Raw genomic sequence first — 26,702 nt, 5'->3', positions numbered from 1 at the left:
AAAATCCTTCTCTGTCAAGCAAACGTAACCAGTTCGAGTCTCGATCTATAGACATCTACATGTCTGGTCGTTGACCCAGTGATAAGAGCTTATTGTCGTACCTTGTCACTTGTCAAATAACAAGACCAGAAGGGGGACGCTGGCTATCTGATCTACTGCAGATACAGGCGCACATACTTGCCTGACCTAACAAGCCCACAGGGGCCGCACTTTGCATTACAAAACATATTTACAGTTTCAGCGTTATCACGCATGTAGCTTGTATTCTTTTATCACGAGCGTTATCTAGTGTGATGGCGCTGCAATCTGGGAGGTAGGGAATTATGGGATACATGCCTGTCACGTGCTTGTATCAACATAGAAAAGATTGTCCCATGAAATAATGGTTTTGCAAGCAATGTTTTATATCAGCCTATGGCATATTGTTAGATGAAATGATGCAGATAAAAAGTTCAAAAGACACACACACACACAAAACCCAGATACAAATAAAGGGGAATAATGAATACGGCTTGAAAATAGTTGTACACCTATAATGATAGATCGCACTCTTGGGAAAATGCGAGAGATTTAAGTCAATATACGATTAAAATTTAAAAAATATAACTAAGTCATAATGTTTCAATAATTATTTAATTGTTCTGAATACTAAAAACTCACAATATGTCTATATACTTTGAGCACACACAAACAAAATATATTTCGTGACCAGCTGCCGCGAGCTTTCAAAAGGGATATAGTCCCCTTATAAACAAAAATTTAAAAGAAAAAAAAGGGTGTTGGTGGAAAAGAATGAAATAGTTATCAGAGTTGAGAGCATCTTGTTAAGATACGTTGTTTCCAACTTGCTGATGGATGGGCTGCTCTGGTTTACTTTGGTAAGAAGAAGCTCATCTGTACATGTTTACCCATAACTCACAGGAAGATAGCAGTAATGTATACACACTATTAAATTATAGCATTTCTTTTCCGAAGTTTTTGTAAGAATTACCTCCCTTTCGTTAGAGCATAACAGATGAACTTGACATTAGCACAAAGGTCTAGGTCAGTGTCATGGGAGCTGTGACTTCTAGGAAGCGAGTGATGCCACGGGGGCATCATGGGGCATGCATATGAGATGGATGCGAGTCGCCCAATATGTTTGTTTGTTTACACAAATGGACCACTCTTTCCCACGGCGATGACTGGATCCAGGGGGCGCGCATTGCATTTCAAATAACGTCAGAATGATCCAGATATGTGACTCAACGTGGACGCCCGATTAGAAACACCTGTACACCCAATAATATCAAGAATTGTTTCCAGCAGATGTGTATGTGTCGATCTGTGCACGCACTTTTCAAATTTATTAAAGAACGTGTCTTAGTTAGTAACAAATTAAAGGCGCAATATGAGAAGGCTATGTGACAGCTATTTAGCAGCTACCTAACAGCTACCTCGCAACTATGTAGCATCTATGTAACAGCTGCATATCAGCTACGTCAAAACTATGTAACAGTAATGCAACAGCTACCTATCAGCTACCGGTACGTCAAAACCAGGACTTTTTTGTGACGGTACGCACCGGTACGGCGTACCGGCACCTTTTTGAAAAAAAAAAGAATACTTTTCTTGTATTTTAACGTATATTATTAATTTTTAGTAGTTAAAAGTGAGGCAATCAACTACTGAGCACCAGCACCTAATCACAAAAAAAAAGCACTGTTAAAAACTATGTAACAGCAATGTAACAGCTACCTATCAGCTACCTAACAGCTACCTAACAGTTACGTCAATTGTGCTTTAAACTTTGAAAATCTACCTTCAACCCGGAAATTCTACAATAAAACTCGAAATTATTTTTAGATTAAAAATGGATACTAAGAGTGACGTAAGTTGACAATTGATACGTAGACGTGTAAGATGGTGACAGTAAAAGCTAGGGATGTTAAATGTAAGATTAGTCAAGACGTCCAGTAACATGATTCAAGAAGTTAAGTGTAAGATGATTCAAGTGTAAAATGATTCATAATGTCAAGTGTAAGATGATTCATAATGTCAAGTGTAAGATGATTCATAATGTCAAGTATAAGATGATTCATAGTGTCAAGAGTAAGATGATTCATAGTGTCAAGTGTAAGATGATTCATAATGTCAAGTGTAAGATGATTCAAGCGTAAGATGATTCATAATGTCAAGTGTAAGATGATTCATAATGTCAAGTGTAAGATGATTCATAATGTCAAGTGTAAGAGGATTCATAATGTCAAGTGTAAGATGATTCATAACATCAAGTGTAAGATGATTCATAATGTCAAGTGTAAGATGATTCAAGTGTAAGATGATTCAAGTGTAAGATGATTCAAGTGTAAGATGATTCATAATGTCAAGTTTAAGATGATCCATAATGTCAAGTGTAGATGATTCAAGTGTAAGATGATTCAAGTGTAATATTATTCAAGTGTAAGATGATTCATAACGTCAAGTGTAAGATGATTCATAGTGTCAAGTGTAAGATGATTCAAGTGTATGATGGTTCAAGATGTCAAGTGTAAGATGATTCAAGATGTATGATGTTCAATTCAATTACAACTCTTCTTCTACTCCTGTTGGTTGCACTTACCTGAAACACTGGAAAGTGACCCAACTAGCCAGTAACGCTGTGCAAGAAATCACACATCCGATGATGGTCACTAGATTCAACAAAGATTCATGGACTTCATTGACCTGAGGAGCAGAACAGTGACCGCTGGACTTTACAGTTCATTGATCAAACATTGGTTGTGATACGTTAAAATAATATTACAGAGGGAGGTGGAGTGATGTTACCTGGGAATGTGATGGTAAAATGTCACTTCGATAAAGAGGATGTGTTATTACTTAGAAATACGATGTCACCTATGGACTGGGGGGGGGATAGGACGTAACCTAGGGATCAGGTATTGATTGTTGGAAGCTTCTTTTTTTTTACTTTAAATAATTCATGAACGAACATTTAAAAAAAATCACTTTCGTTTTAGTTTTAGGAACATCAGCGCCCTGGGTGGCCCCAGTTTATCGCCTCGAGATGGTTCTTATCTCTAGTTTAGTTCATAGGTGAAACAAAGTGGCTACCCGTTTAGTTGAATGTATATTTAGACTCACGCATTTTCTTGTTTTCAATGTTACATTACTGAGATAGAATTAGGCAACAGTGTCTGGGGCTGGAGAGAGACATAAATAATGCAGATACCGGCTGAACCTGCCAACTCTTATTGCAACAGCCTTCAGCCTAACACAAATATACAGGCCAATTACAAAGAGAAAGCAGCTAAACACTGACTGAGGCTTTCTTAATATAGGGAAAGGAGTGTAGAGAGAGATAGAACAAGTCTTGAGGGAGTGGGAGGCTTTTGTAGATGTTTTCAACATGGACTTTGGTTAAGTTTTGCTAAATATTCCAGATTTCCTCATGAAATGTCTTGGCCTATCATTGTCTTTAACACCATTGTTCTTATTATTTTGTAAAGCAAATAGAAATATCTGTGATGAAGGTGGACAGTGAATAGACGACTAATTGAGTTCAAAGAAATAGATTAATTTGAAACAGATAAATGATAAAACTAAAAGAAAATAAAAAGAAATAATAAAAAAATGTTTAGCTCTACTAGTCACGTGTTCATTTGTCTATTTATTAAATCTATTACTACTCTTTTGTATAAATTGACAAGCATATTGCATTCATACTTTAATAATACAAACAATTTATAAGGAAAACAACTACATACATACTTACATACGTACATATATATATATATATATATATATATATATATATATATATATATATATATATATATATATATATATATATATATATATATATATATATATATAATAGAGAGAGAGAGAGAGAGAGAGAGAAAGATATCAATACTGCAAATTATATTTAACTTTCTCTATATAAAACAAAAGGTGTAGTCTTCAATGTTAACGTGCATAAACACAAAATCACCGAGAAACCAACCAGAAACCTAAGCACGAATATTGTGACATACAAGGTCATACGACTCTAGTAGTCAGCATTAAACACACAAGATGCATAGAAAAGTCCTTTTCTGAAAGTGCAATTCTTAGTTTCTAAACCTATGACATGTTTCTTGTTCAAGACAAAAGAAATATCTGAACCATGGATCCAAAGCGTAAACAAAAATTGTCCCTGGAGTTTCAAAAAATTGTCAAAGACTATAATAATACTAAATGTCTGTCAGCGGAACAATTAATCAGAATTTTCGTTAGATTAACAAACTTTCTAACATACATTTAGATACGATAGCACCGCGTTGCACAACAGCGGAGCCTAGGAACAGGGGAAGCCGACTAGCTTTAAGTCTTGGTGACCATCGTAATAGTTTCTTCGATAAAGTCTCGGCCAAACTCTGCTTCCTTTATTTTCTAGTATGAAGTTATTTGTATGGCATGACAAGTGACCGGAGGGTTAGTGTCAATGTTAATGTCACTCAACAGATGCAAGACGTAGCCAGTAAGACTTTTGACCAGTCCAATTTACCTTCAGGCCGTGCACGTCCAGCAGGATGGCGAAGCTGGTCATGTGATCACACTGGCACGTTGTGTGACTCATGTTGCTTAGTGACTCCACTCTTAGGCAGCCTTCCTGCGACCAGAAGCCCCCAGCCTCTCTGGTGAGAGAAACAAGTTATCATTTTGTCATCTTCATTTTTTTAAAGTCAAAGTTTAGGCAATAGTTTTAACCTCTACAAAAACGTCTTGAGGCAAGTTTTTACCAACATAGTAATATATAAACATATTATTAAACTAATAGCCTTAAATATGTATTTCATTCATAAGACCAATTATTGATTTCAGAACGAAGATGTATCCCCCAAACAACAAAAACAAAAAAAAGGTGCGAAGTCTCTCTTGTACTGATCACGTTCAGTGCTCACGTTTAGTTTCAATTTGATCTGATAATTAGTTTCTCCTCATTAGTGGAGCTCTTCACACCAAGAAAATCATTTTTAAACATAAACTGTTTTGAATGTACTGACGTAGGAAATAATTATTTGACACGAGAGCAAGCCAAAACACAGATCATTTGTCAAGAATCTTGTGCCAGGAGTTCTAGGGAATTCTACAAGTGAAAAGTTAAACCAGAAACATTAAACTCAGTTTCTTCAGTTTCGTGGAAGTTTGCCAGATAGGATTTAAAAATAGAAACGAACTAATTTTATTTCACCTTTAAACAGATGATTCTAATTGTCATAGCAGACCAAAACTTTTTTTTATGGTATTCATATTACTTTCTTATTCAGATCGGTTAGAAAATTCACAGCTCTAACTTACTTATAACTTATATGCCAACTAATTCATAACTCTTATTACTTATAACTTGTATGTCAACTAATTCACAACTCTAATTAACTTATAGCTTGTATGTATGAAAATTATTTATTCATCTTAAATTTGAGATCAAAAGGAAATCCACTGCCGAGGACAAACGCAGAAGGCGAAAAGAAAATCTGAATCGACCACCTGCGGACAATAGTTATGCTTGCCCTGAGTGTGGCAAAATATGTAGGTCACAGCTGGGGCTGCGCATCCAAGGCAAAAATTGCATTCCTCACTAATCTTCGGATTCGAAGAAAAGCCTTAGTATTATCTTAAATACATCGAGGCTTGCTTGTCAGTCTTTTTTAATATATTTTATTTAGTTATGGTCGTAAGTTCTAGCTAATATAAGAACAATAACCACAACAACAACAACCCAAACACTTGTATTGCCAAAATATGAAAACTAAATCTACTTGTTTCCAAAGAACTACAACGAAAATAACATTATTGGAGGACATTTCTTCCACATGATATTCTCTGTATATTTTGTTATTGAAACTGCAACACTCTTTAGTTTTTTTGTTCTCTGAGAAGTTCCAGATATCATTACAAGAGAAATAGTGTGATAAAAAGTTCATGATAAGTTTTTAGTTTAAAATGTATAGTCTCTTTAACAATGTGCTAAAACTAGGTCACGACTGGAAATAGCGCGTGGTGTAACGTAAACTAAGTGGATAAAACAAGGCCGATAACATTTAAATGTTGTAATCATAGACATAAATAAATATAGACTGGAAAAAGGAAGTAACTTCATGTAACTTGAAAACATGTAGATCTATTGTATTCGGATTTCCGAATTATGAAAAGTTGCATGATCTCCATTCTTAGAGATTAAACAAATCTACACTGCCTCCTTATATACAATATATATAGGTGTGTATCAAAGTTAAAAAAGCACTTTTATACTGCTCATAAATGCTTTATAATAAAATACACAAAATTGCAAGTCGCAAATTTTCGTTTCATAAAACTCTTTAATTGGCCAGTCTATATTTATGTATGTCTATGGTTGTAATCTATTCATTAATAATGTTCTTTTCAATTAAAGTTAAAAATGTAAATAAGGACTTCATTTACTTAAGTAGAAAAATATTTGCTATGGGGAAAAAATAACAAGACATTTAGAGGCCAGGTCTCATTGATATCTATTATAGGGGGGGGGGCTACTTATATCTTTATACAACATAAAATAGTCAAAGACGAATCAGATGGGAAATTAATGGTCAATATAATGTTATCTCTTGTCTCTTATTCTATTCCAGACATTAAAGTGTATCTAGGGAAGAATATTAAGAAAACGTCTAGCTTTAAGATTAATTTTGATTTATATAGATGCTTATGTAGATAAATGTAAGCTTATGTAAATATATGTAGACTTATGTAGAGAGATATAGGGTTATTTACAAAGATGTGGGCTTATGTATAGAGTTGTGGCCTTATGTAGAGAGATGTGGCCTTATGTAGAGAGATGTGGGCTTATGTAGAGAGATGTGGGCTTATTAAGAGAGATGTGGGCTTATGTAGAGAGATGTGGGCTTATGTAGAGAGATGTGGCCTTATGTAGAGAGATGTGGGGAAAAAATAACAAGACATTTAGAGGCCAGGTCTCATTGATATCTATTATAGGGGGGGGGGCTACTTATATCTTTATACAACATAAAATAGTCAAAGACGAATCAGATGGGAAATTAATGGTCAATATAATGTTATCTCTTGTCTCTTGTTCTATTCCAGACATTAAAGTGTATCTAGGGAAGAATATTAAGAAAACGTCTAGCTTTGAGATTAATTTTGATTTATATAGATGCTTATGTAGATAAATGTAAGCTTATGTAAATATATGTAGACTTATGTAGAGAGATATAGGGTTATTTACAAAGATGTGGGCTTATGTATAGAGTTGTGGCCTTATGTAGAGAGATGTGGCCTTATGTAGAGAGATGTGGGCTTATGTAGAGAGATGTGGGCTTATTAAGAGAGATGTGGGCTTATGTAGAGAGATGTGGGCTTATGTAGAGAGATGTGGCCTTATGTAGAGAGATGTGGGCTTATTAAGAGAGATGTGGGCTTATTAAGAGAGATGTGGGCTTATTAAGAGAGATGTGGGCTTATGTAGAGAGATGTGGGCTTATGTAGAGAGATGTGGGCTTATGTAGAGAGATGTGGGCTTATTAAGAGAGATGTGGGCTTATTAAGAGAGATGTGGGCTTATGTAGAGAGATGTGGCCTTATGTAGAGAGATGTGGGCTTATGTAGAGAGATGTGGGCTTATGTAGAGAGATGTGGGCTTATGTAGAGAGATGTGGGCTTATTAAGAGAGATGTGGGCTTATGTAGAGAGATGTGGGCTTATGTAGAGAGATGTGGGCTTATGTAGAGAGATGTGGGCTTATGTAGAGAGATGCGGCCTTATGTAGAGAGATGTGGGCTTATTAAGAGAGATGCGGCCTTATGTAGAGAGATGTGGGCTTATTAAGAGAGATGCGGCCTTATGTAGAGAGATGTGGGCTTATTAAGAGAGATGCGGCCTTATGTAGAGAGATGCGGGCTTATTAAGAGAGATGCAGGCTTAGTCAGATAAATGTAAGTTTATAGAGAAAGACGTAGACCTGTGTATATAAATGTAGGCTTATGTAGAAAAACTTAAGACTTCTATTTTTAAAGATATTGTAAAAATGTAGACTTGTGTAGGGTAGATATTTGCGCTACATTGAAGTCTTTAGAATCCAGTAGCTGTTCAAACTAAAAGCTAAACGCAGTTTGTTTACACTTGAAAGATCATGTTGACGTTCTTTAATACCCCCTGTGGCCCCCAATAGTCATGAGCCTAGGAACCTCTTTGCGCCCCATGGTTGCTGCATCGCTGATTATCTACTCACCCTTGGCTTACGTTCCAGAATGAGCACAGAGTAATCTGATCATGTTTCTTTGCCTGGAGGAAAAAAAAAAGTATTTATTACAATCAACGGCATGATACAGAATTGTGTGACCAGACAAAATAACGCGGAGAAAATAGCGCCGACAAAATAACGCGGAGAAAATAGCGCGGACAAAATAGCGCCGACAAAATAGCGCGGACAAAATAGCGCGGACAAAATAGCGCGGACAAAATAGCGCGGACAAAATAGCGCCGACAAAATAGCGCGGACAAAATAAGATACAGACGCTTGATTTGTGATTAAGATACAGACGCTTGATTTGTGACTAAGATACAGACGCTATTATTAGAACTAATGTTTGGTAGATCGTAGCCCAGAGAGCAAACAGCATCGGGAATACTTTCACTAACACTGTGTCTAAAGCTTGATACAGACATTGCCCTTAGTTATTTCTAGCCTCTTTATTTAATATTAATAGAACTCGATGGAAGCTCTATTCTGATTAAACAAAAATGAAATTTATTTTCCCTTTGCGCAGGTCCACCTCCCGGGAGAGGGGGGGGGGGAACAGTACTCAAATAGGACATTTTGCAGAAGAGGGAGGCTTCAAGCTTTTTTTAAATGCATCTTGTATACGCATCTGAAGGTTTTTGGCAAGCGGGGTGAAGGCAGAAGGACCCACACGTACCCAGCTGTCTCAAGGCCCCAAATATTTCTAGCGGCGGGTCTACTTTGTGAACTGTAAAGAGGGAGTGGATCTGCCTTGTGTTTGTTCCATAGCCATTGGGCTGGCAGAGGCGGCAATACACATTTGGGTGGTTAAAACTTACTTTGAGCCATGATTCCTTTGCCATTATTATCCTATAAGGAGAGATGCCCAATTTTTATCGGCCAAGGGGGCGAAATAAATACCCTGTCACGGGCATTGTCACTGCAAAGGATCGTCCGATAGAGCTGCGTCTCTGTCTGTTGATAGATTTTTCTTGGTTGGCAAAGATTTTGCGGAATGGAAAGCATCTCGTTACGGCCTAATGCGGCCGGAGAGCCGTAGTTTGATTATCACTTCTATAAGAGGTTACTTACACAGCGCTCCCTCGTCTGCATGTGGAACTCATATGATGGTCAGAAATAATGACCACACAAGTCTCTCCATACGCCAAAGGAAAGGGTGTGTGACTACACGAAACTAAAAGCTATGATCACCTAGAGCGGCTTGCAACCCCCCCCCCCCCAACACACACACACAGCGACACAGGTCAAGAGTTCAACGAAGGATTGAAGATTGAAATATTTGGTCGAGGAAAAGCTCTGAAGTTTTATAGAGACCCAGGACCTTCAGTTTACAGCCGAGTTGCTGCATTGAGAGACCTAAGACCTTCAGTTTACAGCCGAGTTGTTTCATTGAGAGACCTAGGACCTTCAGTTTACTGCCGAGCTGCTTCATTGAGAGACCTAAAACCTTCAGTTTACAGCCGAGTTGTTTCATTCTAAATCATTTTCTTAGAAATTTTGATAACTCAATAGACAAAACAACGGGATGGTTCCTTGTTACAATTGAAACACACATAGATTCAGTTCTAATTATGTTAATTAAAGCGACACAAAACATCAGGTTTTACTTTAAGAGGTTAGCTAGGCTCCTGTGTGATTGTGTAGTATAACCAGACACCTGGACCTCCATAAGAGACAAAAAGAGGACAACAAAAGACATGTAATACAATGACTTCAGTTACAACTTATGAATTATGTAAAGTACCTCAGTTAGTCTCATGGTGAAGGTAATTGGTTTAGGTAACTTCCTGATGTGTCCATCTTTCCCTAAGGACGCACTGAGGATATAACTGGCTATTCGAGGCCTGGATTGAATTTCTTCAACTTCATTTTCACCATTTGTATTATCAGTCTCCTCATTGTTTGACTCTTCCTTGCTCTTCTCGTCTGTCTCATCATCATCTGATAAGTTCTTCTCTTTCGTTTTTTTCTTGGACATGCCACCCAGTAAACTGGACATAGAGTAGTGGGTAATGAAGACAGCTTTGGCCAACGAGCCTGTAGGAACAAATAGTCGTGGACATTATTAAGTACACTAGAGGGCTAACAAACAAACCTAAATATAGAACTATACAAATCTTAAAAGAGCGTCCCACTTCGGTTTGAGTAGAGACTCGAGAGCGGTAAGTTCAATTCTGATGAGTAGATTTGTTATTTTCAGTTTGTGTGTATTTCCTTACGTACTTTAGAATTACATGTAATGTGAAATGTATGTAGAGTAATGAAAATCAATGTCTAATATCAGCAGTCCAGATAACATTTCCATCAGGAACAAATAAACAAAATGATGGTCAAAACAAATCCAAACAATGTCAACATTGTGGGCAAACAAACAATATAACCCCGATAAACAAGAAATCAAACCCACAATGCCAGAGAATATGTTATTGTCAAATCAGACGAACATCAGTCCAGACCCAAGTCTTCATCATCAACAACAATGATACAAATTGATGCAACATCTTCGTTGTTTTACCTTCGCTTTGATTGACCAAAGTCTCTTTGGGTATTGACACTGTAGCAAAGTCTGAATTAGACTCATAGACCAATTCTTGTTGCTCCATTTTTGTAACGTCCACAACTTCCAGTCTAAGATCTGAAATAAAAATTAATTCATTTGACTACACAATTTTTTTTAATGTAATTGAGAATGGTCAGCGTCTAGTATTTAACTACATCTATCTATCTACAAGTCGATTTCATTTTAGGTTAACTGTCTAATTGAATGACTAAGTCTCCACTAAACACCTACCTATATTGTCTGTCTTTGTAGTGATTACTTTTGGCTCTTTGATCTCTTCCACCAATGATAGCGTGGCGTTCTCCATGGCAACCAGTAAGGTGGAGGCCGATCTCACCTTGTCATCAGGCGACATCTTTTTCCAGACTTTTGCCTTCTTTTTAGAAACAAGAGTGCTTCCCACTTTTGCAAAGTTCTGAGGAATTCGCAGAATGTAACAAATAAAAAAAAGCTGTGATAATAATTAAGTTCAATAAAGACTGTCTTCCCACACTACAAAATCTAATCAACATCCACTGGTGAACTAGAGAGATGATCAACTCTGTGTACATTCTGGAACGTAAGCCAAGACCGAGTGCATCAGTGAGGTAGCAACTATACATCTAAAAAAAAGGGCGCTGGTTTGAAAGTTTTCTCTCTTAAATAGTGATAATATTAATAAGCGAGAAAGAGAGAGAGAGAGACAAAGTGACAGAGAAAGACAAAGAAAGTGAGACAGAGAAAGAGAGAGAGACCGAGAAAAAGAGAGAGGGTGGGACAGAGAGAGAATGAGACATTAAGAAAGAGACAGAGAGACACAGAGAGAGACAGAGAGAGAGACAGACATACAGAGAGATAAACACAGAGAGAGAGACAGGCAGAGAGAGAGAGACAGAAACAGAGATAGGCAAACAGAGAGAAAGACAGAGAGAGAGAGAGAGAGAGAGAGAAGCAGTGAGTTCAAAAGAGAAATTGTAAGCTACTAACGTCAAATGAATTTGAATTGTGATGTTAAAGGGAAGTATTTCACCTTTATTGCTTCTGAGATAGAGCAAAGTTTTCGCAGGAAACACTTTTCTCATAACTTAATGAGCCAATATTCTCACTACTTAATGAGCCAATAATATTCTCACTACTTAATGAGCCAATAATATTCTCACTACTTAATGAGCCAATATTCTCACTACTTAATGAGCCAATATTCTCACTACTTAATGAGCCAATATTTCACTACTTAATGAGCCAATATTCTCACTACTTAATGAGCCATTTTCTCACTACCTAATGAGCCAATATTATCACTACTTAATGAGCCAATTTTTCTCACTACCTAATGAGCCAATATTCTCACTACTTAATGAGCCAATATTCTCACTACTTAATAAGCCAATATTCTCACTACTTAATGAGCCAATATTCTCACTACTTAATAAGCCAATATTCTCACTACTTAATAAGCCAGTATTCTCACTACTTATTGAGCCAATATTCTCACTACTTAATAAGCTAATATTCTCACTACCTAATGATCCAATATTCTCACTACTTAATGAGCCAATATTCTCACTACTTAATGAGCCAATATTCTCACTACTTAATGAGCCAATATTCTCACTACTTAATGAGCCAATATTCTCACTACTTAATGAGCCAATATTCTCACTACTTAATAAGCCAATATTCTCACTACTTAATAAGCCAATATTCTCACTACTTAATGAGCCAATATTCTCACTACTTAATGAGCCAATATTCTCACTACTTAATGAGCCAATATTCTCACTACTTAATGAGCCAATATTCTCACTACTTAATGAGCCAATATTCTCACTACTTAATGAGCCAATATTCTCACTACTTAATAAGCCAATATTCTCACTACTTAATAAGCCAATATTCTCACTACTTAATGAGCCAATATTATCACTACTTAATGAGCCAATGTTCTCGCTATTTAATGAAACAATGTTCTCACTACTTAATGAGCCAATACTTTTCTCACTACTTAATGAGCCAATCTTCTCACTACTTAATGAGCCAATATTCTCACTACTTAATGAGCCAATACTTTTCTCACTACTTAATGAGCCAATGTTCTCACTACTTTATGAGCCAATATTCTCACTACTTAATGAGCCAATGTTCTCACTACTTAATGAGCCAATATTCTCACTACTTAATGAGCCAATATTCTCACTACTTAATAAGCCAATATTCTCACTACTTAATGAGCCAATATTCTCACTACTTAATGAGCCAATAATCTCACTACTCAGTGAGCCAATATTCTCACTACTTAATGAGCCAATATTCTCACTACTTAATGAGCAAATATTATCACTACTTAATGAGCCAATGTTCTCGCTATTTAATGAAACAATGTTCTCACTACTTAATGAGCCAATACTTTTCTCACTACTTAATGAGCCAATATTCTCACTACTTAACGAGCCAATGTTCACGCTATTTAATGAACTAATTTTCTCACTACTTAATGATCCAATATTCTCACTACTTAATGAACCAATATTCTCACTACTTAATGAGCCAATGTTCTCACTACTTTATGAGCCAATATTCTCACTACTTAATGAGCCAATGTTCTCACTACTTAATGAGCCAATATTCTCACTACTTAATGAGCCAATATTCTCACTACTTAATAAGCCAATATTCTCACTACTTAATGAGCCAATATTCTCACTACTTAATGAGCCAATAATCTCACTACTCAGTGAGCCAATATTCTCACTACTTAATGAGCCAATATTCTCACTACTTAATGAGCCAATAATCTCACTACTCAGTGAGCCAATATTCTCACTACTTAATGAGCCAATATTCTCACTACTTAATGAGCCAATAATCTCACTACTCAGTGAGCCAATATTCTCACTACTTAATGAGCCAATGTTCCCGCTATCTAATGAGTTATTATTCTCCAATACTTAGTGGGCATCAATGAATTCAGTTACTTTAACTCAGCACACACAAGTAAGCCTGAATTAGTCTACTGTCAGTATCTATGTTTTAGCCCTAGATAACATCATCAACCAAGGGGAGATAACTTCCCGCTGATTCAAGATGGGAGATAAGACTGCAGAGTTGAGTATCTTGACACATCAATACATTAACCTACACAAGTGTTCACGAGTGAAGATTTATTGAAGCTAGAGATTTTTTTTTTCACGGGCAGTAAATAAATAATAAATACATACAGAATCAAAGATGAGTTTTTTTTTTAAATAAATATATATCAGGTCAGTAGAAATTGTATTGCAACGAAGGAAAGTCCAAAATGTCCACTACAATATAGAGTAGTTTATGCTATTCGGACACCTATAGGCCCAAATTTGAAAGCTTGACTTTGACAGCGCATTATTTTACAATGGTTTGACATAGAAAAGAAAATGACGTATCAAAATCTTCTTTAGTTAATGGAGAATAAGGATGACTACTTATATTTGTTCCCCAAACCTATATTTGTTATTATATTTAAGGTCAAAGAGGCCGTGTGTTTTCATTTAAATCGGACACATTTGACCCACATTATTTGATTCCCGACACCATAATTTATTTCGGACAGTCTCTATATTTAGGCATCAATAAACTCAGATTTTAATTCTATATTAACATTAACTAAATTTTAAGATCCCCAGGCATAGCCTCTCATATGAAATCATTACGATGTTTTCAAACTATGCATAAATACGAACACAAAAAATTAAAATATGAACACACTTATTCTACCAAAATTAGGTCACTGGAATAGTGATTTCTGCACAGACTTTTAGACTTATTCTATGTTTGTTTATTTTATGAGTGTTGAATGTTTGTGTTTTTTGTTTGTAGTATAGTAGGCCCCCTACAGGTTACGATAGCCATTCTTGCCTAACTGAATCCTCTATATTCTCTCTATATAAATCTAGATCTATCTAGTAGGTCTAGATCTAAGCATTTAACTTCATTCAATGTACCAATCTCACTCCAAACATTTGCCCATTTATTCTCTATTAAAAAAAACAACAACAAACGAACAAATATAATATAAGATCATTTTTATTGATGTCCAAAACTGGCTGTCCGAAATAAATTTTGGTAAGAAAATCGTAATTTAATTCGGACACCGTATTAATTTTTTTTTTGGTATGGAATTAGAAAACTTGGCTTATGAATCAAATAAAGTATCTCCAAAAACAGAATAAATATTGCCAGGCTCATTATTATAGACTTAGCTAATCAAAAAATATAGTCTTAACTCTAGGAAGAGGTAAATTCATCCTGGTAACATAGGAAAAAACAACAACCTGACTAACAAATTTGAAATTCGTTTTTCTTACATAAAAAGACAGCTAAATGGAAGGAAATTGGGTTAGAATAATTGGAAAATGGACAAGCACATTTATACAGCGTGATAGTTTTATAATACATATTAAAATAATTATTTAATGACCACAAAAAACAGCGAATGTCCGAATTCATGTAATGTCCGAAATAAGTAAACTACTATAAATACCAACCAAAAAAAAAAGAAAAATATAGGTGACTTTTAGCTCACTACACCATTGCTGAAATATGAATAAATTCAAGGCTATATCTCACTTGACTATATCTCATTCTAATGATACATCTTCATTTGTACCATTCATTTAATATATGTGGGAATGTGCATAAGCAGATTTGCATATGTAAGTATCAAGAAGGAGGTGGCAAGGCTCGAATGTAGAAGTAAGCTTTGGTTTGTTGACATATGTTTTGTATTGCCTATTAACATTTTTATTTGTAAATCTGAGTCTGTAAAAACGTAGTACCCAGCTCTCATAAACTTTTCATTGCTTGGCGGGCTCTGTATTTACATAAAGAATAGACTTACATCAAAACCACTTACATGAACTTAAACACATCAAAACTCAACGAAAAACATTAACGTCAAAACACAAAGACTTACATCCACAATAGTTTTGACCTCTGAGGCATTCTGGATGTTGTCCACCTTCATGGCGTAGGCAGACATGATCTGTGACGTCACGAGGATATCCTCGAAGGTAATGTTCTCGGACTGGGTCACAGTCACCAGCTCTGCACTCACGGCGATGGTCTGTTGCACGTCTACGGAGTTATTTTCTGGCACATTCTGACCCGAAAAAAAAAAGAGAGAATTGCACATTGTATCAAGTTGTTGTTGTTGTTTTTTAAATACTAGAAGTGTAAACATACGAATATGAAATATGAACTATTTTATTGAAAGAGGTAACAAGTTGGAACGAAATAGTAGATACAGAACTGATAAAGAAATAAGTTCGTTATTAAAAAAACAGACATGAAGGTTAAAAACTACTTTGGGAAATAAAGGGAGACTATTTGGAAGTAAAAGAGATAACAGCTATCAGTTTACAAATTTATCTTATCTTTTCAATTTACCCATTTTTTTTCAAATGTAAACACAGTTTTCTAGAAGGAGGCGCGGTGGCTGAACGATAAAGCGCTTGGTTTCCAAACTTGGGTTGCTGGGTTTGAATCCTGGTGAAGATTGGGATTTTTAATAATGGGATCTTTGGGTGTCTCTGAGTCCACCCAGCTCTAATGGATACCTGACATTAGCTGGGGAAAGTAAAGGCGAACGGTTGTTGTGCTGGCCACATGACAGCCTCGTTATCTCTGGACCATAAAAACAGATGACCTTACATTACACAGAACAACGAAGAATGCAGTATTTCCCGTGACAACGCAGCCACGCCTGTGACCTACATATTTTTCCACATCCAGCGCAGGCTAGGACAAAATATGTGAGCAGTCAAAACATATTCTCACCTGAATGATTGCCTTAAATATTTTTGAGGCGCAATCTTGGACATCCGAAGCCTCACTCCAACATGTTACACCTTTGCCATTATTTATACAGGGCCACGTAGCAAACCCTAAATGTAGTAGAAAATAAAAACACAAACATTAGACAAACATAGGCAAAAGTCAGAAAATATTTTAGACATATGCTACAGAATTTCAAAAATGTTTGTAAGAAGTAAAAAAAATCTTTGGTTCTGATAGGTGACCATTGTAATGACGTCATTTGTCGACAGCAGACTCATTCCATTTCTTTCCCTACTCTTTCTCACAATTTCATTCTGTTTTATAGTTGTATGATATTTTAAACTTTTCAATGAAAATATTTCCAGCAACATAGAGATAAGTGGCTAGATGTTTTTGGTTGGATTTGAAACAAATAGCCAAGACGTAAGATTTCACTTTAGCAACGAACATGACAAATATCCAGCTAGTTGACAATAGTAGTAATTAGCCATGTTTACAATTAATTAGAGTTACCTACCTTCACCACTTGAGCAATAAGTTTGAGCTGTTTTGCCTTCTCTTGTTTCTTCCCAGGCATATGAACTCGCTCGTGTTTGTGGACACGTCTGACTGCCAGCTTTGTAGAACTCTCTGGCAGACGCGACCCGCTCCATCTGGCTCCCACCAGTGCCTGGTATGTAGCATCTCTCGTACATCTTGGCGGCTTCTTCCCAGTTTTCAGTGGTAGGTGATGGAGGCCTCACGTCAGCAGGAGGTGAGGTAGGGGGGGTCGGTGGTCTTCGCGTTGTTGTTGTGCTAGTGGTAGATGTGGTGGATGTTGTTGTGAATACAGACGTGGTAGAAGTAGATGTTGATGTGGTAGAAGTAGATGTTGATGTGGTAGCAGTAGATGTTGATGTGGTAGCAGTAGATGTTGATGTGGTAGCAGTAGATGTTGATGTGGTAGTGGATGAGCTCCTAGTTGGCCTACAACAAAAATGTTCGACTTTTTAAAACAAAAATTAACATTTTAATTTGCATTGACTATTGAGTTGACATTTTCTAGTGCCCCCAAGAGTTGATAGTTACCAGTGCCCCCAAGAGTTAATATTTACCAGTGCCCCCAAGAGATAATATTTACCAGTGCCCCCAAGAGTTGATATTTACCAGTGCCCCCAAGAGTAGATATTTACAAGTGCCCCCGTGAGTTGATATTTCCCAGTGCCCCCGTGAGTTGATATGCACCAGTACAACTTCAAAACTCTATCATCAAAATCACATTATTAAAGATTGAAATGTGTTAAACTATGTAATTACTTATTTACAAATATGTAGGTCACACCTGGGTCTGCGTAGGGACCTGAATGACTACACGCTGCTTACTCAAAGACGATTCTGTCAAACCAATCAAATTTCAGGTATTTGAAACTGACCTACACAAGACTATAAAACCCCTACTTGTTAGAGTAGGCCTACACGTGCTATGTGAATATCGCCATCATTTGGTTGTTTCTTGAGTTGAAGCTGAACATAGTACAGTCTAGTGTGTCAAAGGCATCATTATTTGCTTACTTTTCAGGACAACCTTAGAGGGTTGCTGGGGCACAGCTGCAAACATTTAGACATTTCATGCTTCTGACTTTGTCACGCAGACTTCAGCTATCGGCCTTTCTTTTATTTCTTGATGAAAATATATTTTTGTTTTAAATTTCAAACTTTATAGTATAGGAAGTTTACGCTTCACAAAAACTCGTGGGTGGCCCCTTAGGGCATGTGGTATTCACATATTCTGTTGTATACCAATATTCATAGGTAGCATTTCAAAGAAAAAGATGAACACTAACGTCCTACAGGTAAAAAAACAAAAGGTTTTGTCTGTTGAGGTAATCAATATCTAGAACAGGTTTTAAACTACACAAGTGTGACATTGTGGAATGCCAAAAGTAAAAGTGACATCTTGGGCTCACATTTAACATTTTTACAAATGACACTTATTTGGGAGATAAAAATAAATTCAAAAGTCGTGTATTTTTACATGTATATGCATTGTTAGCAATTATTTAGCACAATTAATATAAAAAAAAAAGGTTCATTTTGAAGACCAAAGTCATATCAACACTTACAAACGTGAGGCACATGCAAGATGAGTTTTCAAATTTTCAAAAGCTCTTATGTTTTTTTGTTTTTTTTTTACAAAGTTTATATCAACTCAATCTGTCTGTTTGTCTGTCTGATGAACTTGTACACGCTATTTCTCCCACACCCGTTTTCGGATCAATTTGAAACTTTGCACAATTATTCATTAGCAAAGAAAAGACACAAATCAATTGAAAAAAAACAATTAGTGAATTATTTACTAGTAATTAATTATTTTGTTTGCTGCTAACAAGTGAAATTAATCCTTCAGTATTCACATATATGGCTTAACTTGTAGGGTTTTGTCTGCTTAGATAATTGTTAACGCCATTTCTCCCCTACACATTATCAGATCATGTTGATACTTTAAACAACAATATATAGTTCCTAACAAAACATGGATCAATTAACAATTTATTCAATTAATTATTGGTAATATTTTTTTTTGTTTGATATCGAATAAGGGAAATAACTACATTATTGAGATATAATTGTAAAAGCGGAGTTCTTCTCCATGATATTTTTTTTTGTTTAACAAAGCTTGTATCGAATAACTATGTCTGTCTGTCTGGTAAAATGTTTTTACACGTAATTCCTCTTGAACCAATCTCGAATCAAGCTGAAATTTCGCACACTCATTCCTTAACCTCGTAACACAAGAGTCAATAGAAAACGAATTAATTATTTTGTTTGGTATCGAACAAGGGAAAGCAACTGTACTTGACTGAGGTGGTGGTAGATAGTGGATTAAAGAAAGTAAAGTTTTCCCTTTCAGACCTTGAAATCCATGGGAGCAGATGATGTTAAGGTCATATGTTTCTTTGGCCAACGGTTAACAAGCAGGGTGCTATGTGGCCAGCACAACGACCAAACGCCTTTGCTTTCCCCAACTAAAGTCAGGTACCCATTAGAGCTGGGTGGACTCAGGGGCGCCCTAAAAATCCCGAAATTCAAATCCCTGTCTTCAACGAGAATCGAATCCTGGACCTCAGATTCGGAAGCCAAGCGCTTAATCATTCGACCACCGCGCCCCCATAGTCCCCTAGGCAGCTCGCCGCTTTAAAGTTTAAGATTGGTTAAAGCGTCGCCTTGAGCCCTCCAGTACTAATTCACGTCGCCCCCCCCTTTTTTTTTCTCTTTAATAATGAATTTAAAAGCGTTTACAGTAATATTTATACAGATACCCCTTCAACCCACCCACCCCTTTCCCAAATGGTCTGAATAAGTGATAGGATCGTAGCATATTGAGAAAGTTAAAAGCATGAAATAGCGGTCAACAAAACCATTGGTCAAAATATTTCTAATCGCACAGATTTAGTATTGCTAGTCTAGATCTATTACAAACTTAAATTTCACGACAGATCCAAATTGATGCAATTACACTTAATATAAGCTTTGTTTTTCTTTTTTTAAAAAGTATTTTAAAAATATTTTTTTGTTGTATATTTTGCTTGTTCTGAAATCTAAACGTGACAAATAAACCAAGAATTAACAGCTATTGACTTCCATGGCTGATAAGAAAAAAAAAAGACTTACGATTTAGAATCATTGATATGTGTTGTGAGGTTTAGGGTTTGCAGTGTTGCAGCTGTAGTCTCTGCCGCGGTGGTGCTGGTGGTAGTTGTAGCCTCTGCTGTGGTTGAGCTGGTGGTAGTTGTAGTTCCAGAAGTGGAAGTGGAGTTGTGTGCTTGGCTTGTCTTCGCAGACAACTTCCCTCGTGCACTGCCTGTAGGAGTGGAGCTTTTAGAACCAGAACTGTAGCTTGAAACTTTCTGCGTACTATCCGTGGAGTCACTCTCTTTGAATGGCGTTGTTGTATTGGTGTCATCACTCTCCGTGGTTCCGTTTCCAGGCGGTCGAGGTGTAACTGAAAATTGAAATATGACATTTTGTTTTGAGTCTTGGAAATTTCATTTACGCGGTTAAATTCTAAATGTTTTTTAACAAACCGAAATGAAAGTGTTTGCAGCTGTCTTTGATTAGTTCTATTTCTAACTCACTGATAAAAGTTGTCTTAATAAAAAAAGTTTTTATTGACTATTTTATTTCCTGAGCTAAACATAAAAATATGTAATGAAGTCTGTGTTAGGAAAAAATATGTGTTTTCAGATAGGTGTAGACGAATTCTGCATTAATTACAAGTGTAATGTTTTGTAAGCGTCATCAAAATTTAATTTTTTACATATTTTCTTTTTTTTTCTGGGCGGGGGGGGGGTGTCTTGGTGTAGATATTAAAGCTAACGTTACCATCAATGGCACTCTAGGATCACCCAATTTTATTTGAACAAGAAATGTAATGAGATCGTTTATATACGCTAGTTTTAAAAGTACTTGTTTAGTTTTGATTGAGCCTGTTTTGAATGTGTCAAGTTATAATTTGGCTGAACTCAACTTCTCACAGTAACAATTAGCTGTAAAACAAACATCAGTTCTGACAGAAGCATCGGGCCAAAGATCCAAGCAGAGCTGTTGTGTCAAACTAACTACAATCTAGAGGGCAGAGTGGTAAAGTGGATCAAATACATTTTACCATTTAGTACAATCAGATGTACAACATTGTAACAATATTTGATGTTTGATTTATTGATTAACAACCCCACTAAATTTCCTTAATAACCCAATATTTATGTAGAAAGGCTTCCGTTACGTAACAATCATATATCTGTAGTAGTTGTAATGTATCTATAGTAGTTTTAATGTATCTGTAGTAGTTGTAATGTATCTGTAATAGTTTTAATGTATCTGTAGTAGTTTTAATGTATCTGTAGTAGTTTTAATGTATCTGTAGTAGTTTTAATGTATCTGTAGTAGTTTTAATGTATCTGTAGTAGTTGTAATGTATCTGTAGTAGTTTTAATGTATCTGTAGTAGTTGTAATGTATCTGTAGTAGTTTTAATGTATCTGTAGTAGTTGTAATGTATCTGTAGTAGTTGTAATGTATCTGTAGTAGTTTTAATGTATCTGTAGTAGTTGTAATGTATCTGTAATAGTTTTAATGTATCTGTAGTAGTTTTAATGTATCTGTAGTAGTTTTAATGTATCTGTAGTCGTTTTAATGTATCTGTAGTAGTTTTAATGTATCTGTAGTAGTTTTAATGTATCTGTAGTAGTTGTAATGTATCTGTAGTAGTTGTAATGTATCTGTAGTAGTTTTAATGTATCTGTAATAGTTTTAATGTATCTGTAGTAGTTTTAATGTATCTGTAGTAGTTGTAATGTATCTGTAGTAGTTGTAATGTATCTGTAGTAGTTGTAATGTATCTGTAGTAGTTGTAATACATCTGTAATAGTTGAAATGTATCTGTAGTAGTTGTAATGTATCTGTAGTAGTTGTAATGTATCTGTAGTAGTTGTAATGTATCTGTAGTAATTTTAATGTATCTGTAGTAGTTGTAATGTATCTGTAGTAGTTGTAATGTATCTGTAGTAGTTGTAATACATCTGTAATAGTTGAAATGTATCTGTAGTAGTTGTAATGTATCTGTAATAGTTGTAATGTATCTGTAGTAGTTGTAATGTATCTGTAGTAGTTGTAATGTATCTGTAATAGTTTTAATGTATCTGTAGTAGTTGTAATGTATCTGTAGTAGTTGTAATGTATCTGTAGTAGTTGTAATGTATCTGTAGTAGTTGTAATGTATCTGTAATAGTTTTAATGTATCTGTAGTAGTTGTAATGTATCTGTAGTAGTTGTAATGTATCTGTAGTAGTTGTAATGTATCTGTAGTAGTTGTAATGTATCTGTAGTAGTTGTAATGTATCTGTAACCTCAATGATCGCTTAAAGCTCAGCTAATTAAATAGTCAATGCACTCCATAACTTTTTGTTCTCTTCTTGAACTTGAGTAGTGAGCCCAGCATGTTGAGATTGGCTCTTCTTGAGCTTGAGTAGTGAGCACAGCATGTTGAGATTGGCTCTTCTTGAACTTGAGTAGTAAGCCCAGCATGTTGAGATTGGTTCTTCTTGAACTTGAGTAGTGAGCACAGCATGTTGAGATTGGCTCTTCTTGAACTTGAGTAGTAAGCCCAGCATGTTGAGATTGGCTCTTCTTGAACTTGAGTAGTAAGCCCAGCATGTTGAGATTGGTTCTTCTTGAACTTGAGTAGTGAGCCCAGCATGTTGAGATTGGCTCTTCTGACCATTTTCTTCTTGTTTGTAATTCTTTAAGTTATCGTGTGCAGAAATTTAGTTTTGTTTATTAGTTTTGTTTATTAGTCTTGTTTATTTGTCTTGTTTATTTGTTTTGTTTATTAGTCTTGTTTATTTGTGGTGCAAGAAACTGGATAACTTTTAACAGGATATTGCTTTCTAGTTCAATATCCAGAATGATAATGATTTAAAACATAATTTCTAATAAAACTGAACAAACCTAATATATTTTAACTCTAAAAGTTTAAAAATATAATAAACTTGCCTAAATGTGACCCTGCCGGACGTACGGTTCACAGGGTCACATATATGCATGGTTATTGTATTTTCAATACAGTCGTTTACACTCTTTGTTTTTGAGTCTTAAAGTTTAACCAAAAGTAAAAAATTTGAATAAACTTTTCATCATTGATGAACTCTATAAGACTAATTACCAATCTCACACTAAACATGAAACTCTGGACACATGGTGTTAGCTAGAAGAATAAAAATATATATGACTTTATTTCTCAAAGCATTGTTATAGACAGTACAGTAAATAAAAAATATAATATTTTAAAGCTCTGTTAATATATTATTGATTCTGTTAATACATAAATACATCTACAAGTATCTTTTGTCCAAACAATGACATAATGTCAACAGTCACAAATCTTTGGTTAGGATGACACACAAATGTACTAGAGTGTATCGTGTGACATAGGTACATAAAACTATTTGGTCCAAATGTACTAGAGTGTATCGTGTGACAATGTACATAAAACTATTTGGTCCAAATGGTCTAGAGTGTATCGTGTGACATAGGTACATAAAACTATTTGGTCCAAATGGTCTAGAGTGTATCGTGTGACATAGGTACATAAAACTATTTGGTCCAAATGTACTAGAGTGTATCGTGTGACATAGGTACATAAAACTATTTGGTCCAAATGTACTAGAGTGTATCGTGTGACATAGGTACATAAAACTATTTGGTCTAAATGGTCTAGTTAAGTCTGGAAGTTACTAATTTAGTCATAAATGAAGTGCAAGTACCAAGTGTTTAGTGATGTGTCGAGCTTTGAGCAGTGACGTGACAATTTCAATTAAAATAAGTGAGACTTTGTGTGTGTGTAAATGTGCAGAGTAGTTCCACAACCAAATTTATGTTTTCTGTGACATACTATATATATATGTGTCACTGTAATCGTCAATATATATAAAATAAATTATGCCTAATTAGGTTATTTTTTGAGATTTAGAAACATGACATAAATATGTTGCCCCAAAACTAATAGATGTGTCAATAGATGTGTCAATAGATGTGTAAATGATGAAAACAACATTATGTGTTTGTCTTGCAGGATGTGAATTGTAGAAAGTGAATCAACATTTTTAAACTGACATTCAAATGTCCACCCTTAAGCTCAGTGTTTTGATCCCGATACATTAATAGCGACTGACAACGATATGGAGCTGCCCGATCTAGTCACAAAGAGCACTTAATATTCCATACACACAATTATTCTCTTTATCTCTCTATCCATCGCTCTGAACTCATTTCGCTTTGTAGCTTCTTTGTTGTTTTCTTTTTTCACATTGATATTGTTTTATCAAAATAATCTATTTCCTGCATCAAAAACTAGTCAGCTATAATAGTAATGTATCTATGTCTGGCAGAGAAAGCATAACATACAATTAAATTTAATCTATTTGTAAAGTTAAGTTTTAAAAAACTGTTTTCAATTCTGTCATCGCATTAATTACAAAATCAAGCCAATAAAAAATTAAACTTCATTTTGATATGCAGTAATAACTAATTATTGATCTCAGCGCTACAAGTACATAGACTACACAAGTGAGCACAATTTGGTCAAGGCACGACTTTGCGACATCTAGAATTGCACAGTTTACGACTACTTACATACAGCAGTAGAAACAGTCAACTTGTTCTCAAAGTCTACAGGATGTACGCAATAGAGTCAAATCAATAGTTCATTCATTCGTTTGAATAGTTCTATTAACAATTAGTAAGAAACATAGCAAGGTAACTACAGCTTTTTAAAAAAATTGTGATTGTAAAAAACAAAAAAAAAACAAAAAACAAAAAATGAAATAAAACATTAAATTAACATTTTTAGAATTTTGTTTTTGAATCTGCTTGATATCTATACAAACATTTAAAAATAAAAATATTGAATATTTCAACAGAAATGCGATGTTTGGATGAAGCTAAACAAATGTTTCAAGCACTGATTATATTGGTAGTTCATTGTGAGACTAGGTGGCTCCTTCACTTCTGATGACGTGAATTATGTACAGGTTAAAGGTTGATTGAGACGATCTATCTCAAGACGCAGTTTCTCTCTGGAGCTCTCATAATACTGGTTCTGTTGCTGGAGAGCTGCTTCGTACAGCCCGGCCACTCTGGTGTAGTAGGCCATCTTGGCCACATTGGCGTTGATCTCACTCTGGAGATACTGCTTGTATAGTGGGTCGTCCGCGCTGTGCAGTCGTCTGATGACACGCCCGTAGTCCGTGTTGTCACTGTCCACGGCGCATGGGCTACTCTCTGTGACAGTTTGTGGCGTGACTGCTGGTTCTTGAGGCGCGGGCGAGGCATAGTCACGCTGGACGTATGATGGCTCATTGTCTGGTTCGTCCGAAGTTTGGATTGCTTCTGTAAGATCAGCTGGTTGAAATGTTGAAGCAGCAATGGACACTCGCTGAGACACTGAGGAAGACATGTAAAAATTGCCCTTCTGACAGAAGCCTTGGTCAACACTTTTGTCCTGCATGCTTCAACATCATTCAAAAGTTAGTTTTTGGGTGAGTCAATACTTTGTCCAGACATGCTGCGTAGGTTAAAGCGTGAATTAAAAAAAAAAGCGACCATTTTTTTTTCCTCAAAAGATCGCGCAGACCAAAACGACCATTCGAGTTGCACTAAATGTCAGTCGAAACTTCATCAAAACTTTAAAGTGGAACAATGTAAATGAAACAATTCATTACGGACGTCTGTGTCCATGGAATAGAAGGTTTACATTGTAAATAGATTCTTATAGTCCAAATTTAAATAGTTAGTACAATTCTAGTCGTGCAAAAAAAAAAAGGTTTCAGTTTTTTTTTGTTTTAAAACGTAACTATGTGACAAGATCTAGGTAGCGGGGATTTTAGAACGTAACTATGTGACAAGATCTAGGTAGCGGGGATTTTAGAACGTAACTATGTGACAAGATCTAGGTAGCGGGGATTTTAGAACGTAACTATGTGACAAGATCTAGGTAGCGGGGATTTTAGAACGTAACTATGTGACAAGATCTAGGTAGCGGGGATTTTAGAACGTAACTATGTGACAAGATCTAGGTAGCGGGGATTTTAGAACGTAACTATGTGACAAGATCTAGGTAGCGGGGATTTTAGAACGTAACTATGTGACAAGATCTAGGTAGCGTGGATTTTAGAACGTAACTATGTGACAAGATCTAGGTAGCGGGGATTTTAGAACGTAACTATGTGACAAGATCTAGGTAGCGGGGATTTTAGAACGTAACTATGTGACAAGATCTAGGTAGCGGGGATTTTAGAACGTAACTATGTGACAAGATCTAGGTAGCGGGGATTTTAGAACGTCCATGGATTCTTTGTTTCGTTCTCTTGTCATGGGTTTCAACACAAATTTATGTTTTATTTGGTGAACAATGCAGCTACTTGTAAAGTAATATTATTTATCGAATAAGAAAATCTGTTCACTTTCACGTCTGCCATTGACTAGAAATAAAAAAGATTTTTGCACACATTATGTAGCAGCAGGAGAGAGAAACAAAGAGTTGATTTACTGACATGAA

General features: G+C 35.7%; 1 protein-coding gene across 3 annotated transcripts in view; it reads right to left on the bottom strand.

Moving 5' to 3' along the window:
• The window catches only part of LOC106059676 (adhesion G protein-coupled receptor L4-like), a 113,049-nt gene that overhangs the window by 24,476 nt on the left and 61,871 nt on the right, over window positions 1-26,702 (bottom strand). The window contains exons 5-15 of one of the 3 annotated variants that reach the window (XM_056028349.1): window positions 20,262-20,592; window positions 17,515-17,576; window positions 17,128-17,472; window positions 16,611-16,717; window positions 15,748-15,933; window positions 11,052-11,235; window positions 10,776-10,895; window positions 10,005-10,297; window positions 8,249-8,301; window positions 4,529-4,658; window positions 2,603-2,706 (exon numbers count right to left, since the gene is read on the bottom strand). In XM_056028349.1, the coding sequence (XP_055884324.1) occupies window positions 2,603-2,706; window positions 4,529-4,658; window positions 8,249-8,301; window positions 10,005-10,297; window positions 10,776-10,895; window positions 11,052-11,235; window positions 15,748-15,933; window positions 16,611-16,717; window positions 17,128-17,472; window positions 17,515-17,576; window positions 20,262-20,592 (1,915 nt within the window). Of the gene's footprint in view, window positions 1-2,602; window positions 2,707-4,528; window positions 4,659-8,248; window positions 8,302-10,004; window positions 10,298-10,775; window positions 10,896-11,051; window positions 11,236-15,747; window positions 15,934-16,610; window positions 16,718-17,127; window positions 17,577-20,261; window positions 20,593-26,702 lie in introns of all 3 variants that reach the window. The other 2 variants (XM_056028348.1, XM_056028350.1) reach the window with 2 other exon arrangements.

The sequence above is a fragment of the Biomphalaria glabrata genome, chromosome 5 (genome assembly GCF_947242115.1).
Source record: "Biomphalaria glabrata chromosome 5, xgBioGlab47.1, whole genome shotgun sequence".
In the NCBI taxonomy this organism is placed as follows: domain Eukaryota; kingdom Metazoa; phylum Mollusca; class Gastropoda; family Planorbidae; genus Biomphalaria; species Biomphalaria glabrata.
The sequence above is the reverse complement of the archived record's forward strand: the minus strand, read 5'-3'. Positions and strand labels throughout refer to the sequence as shown.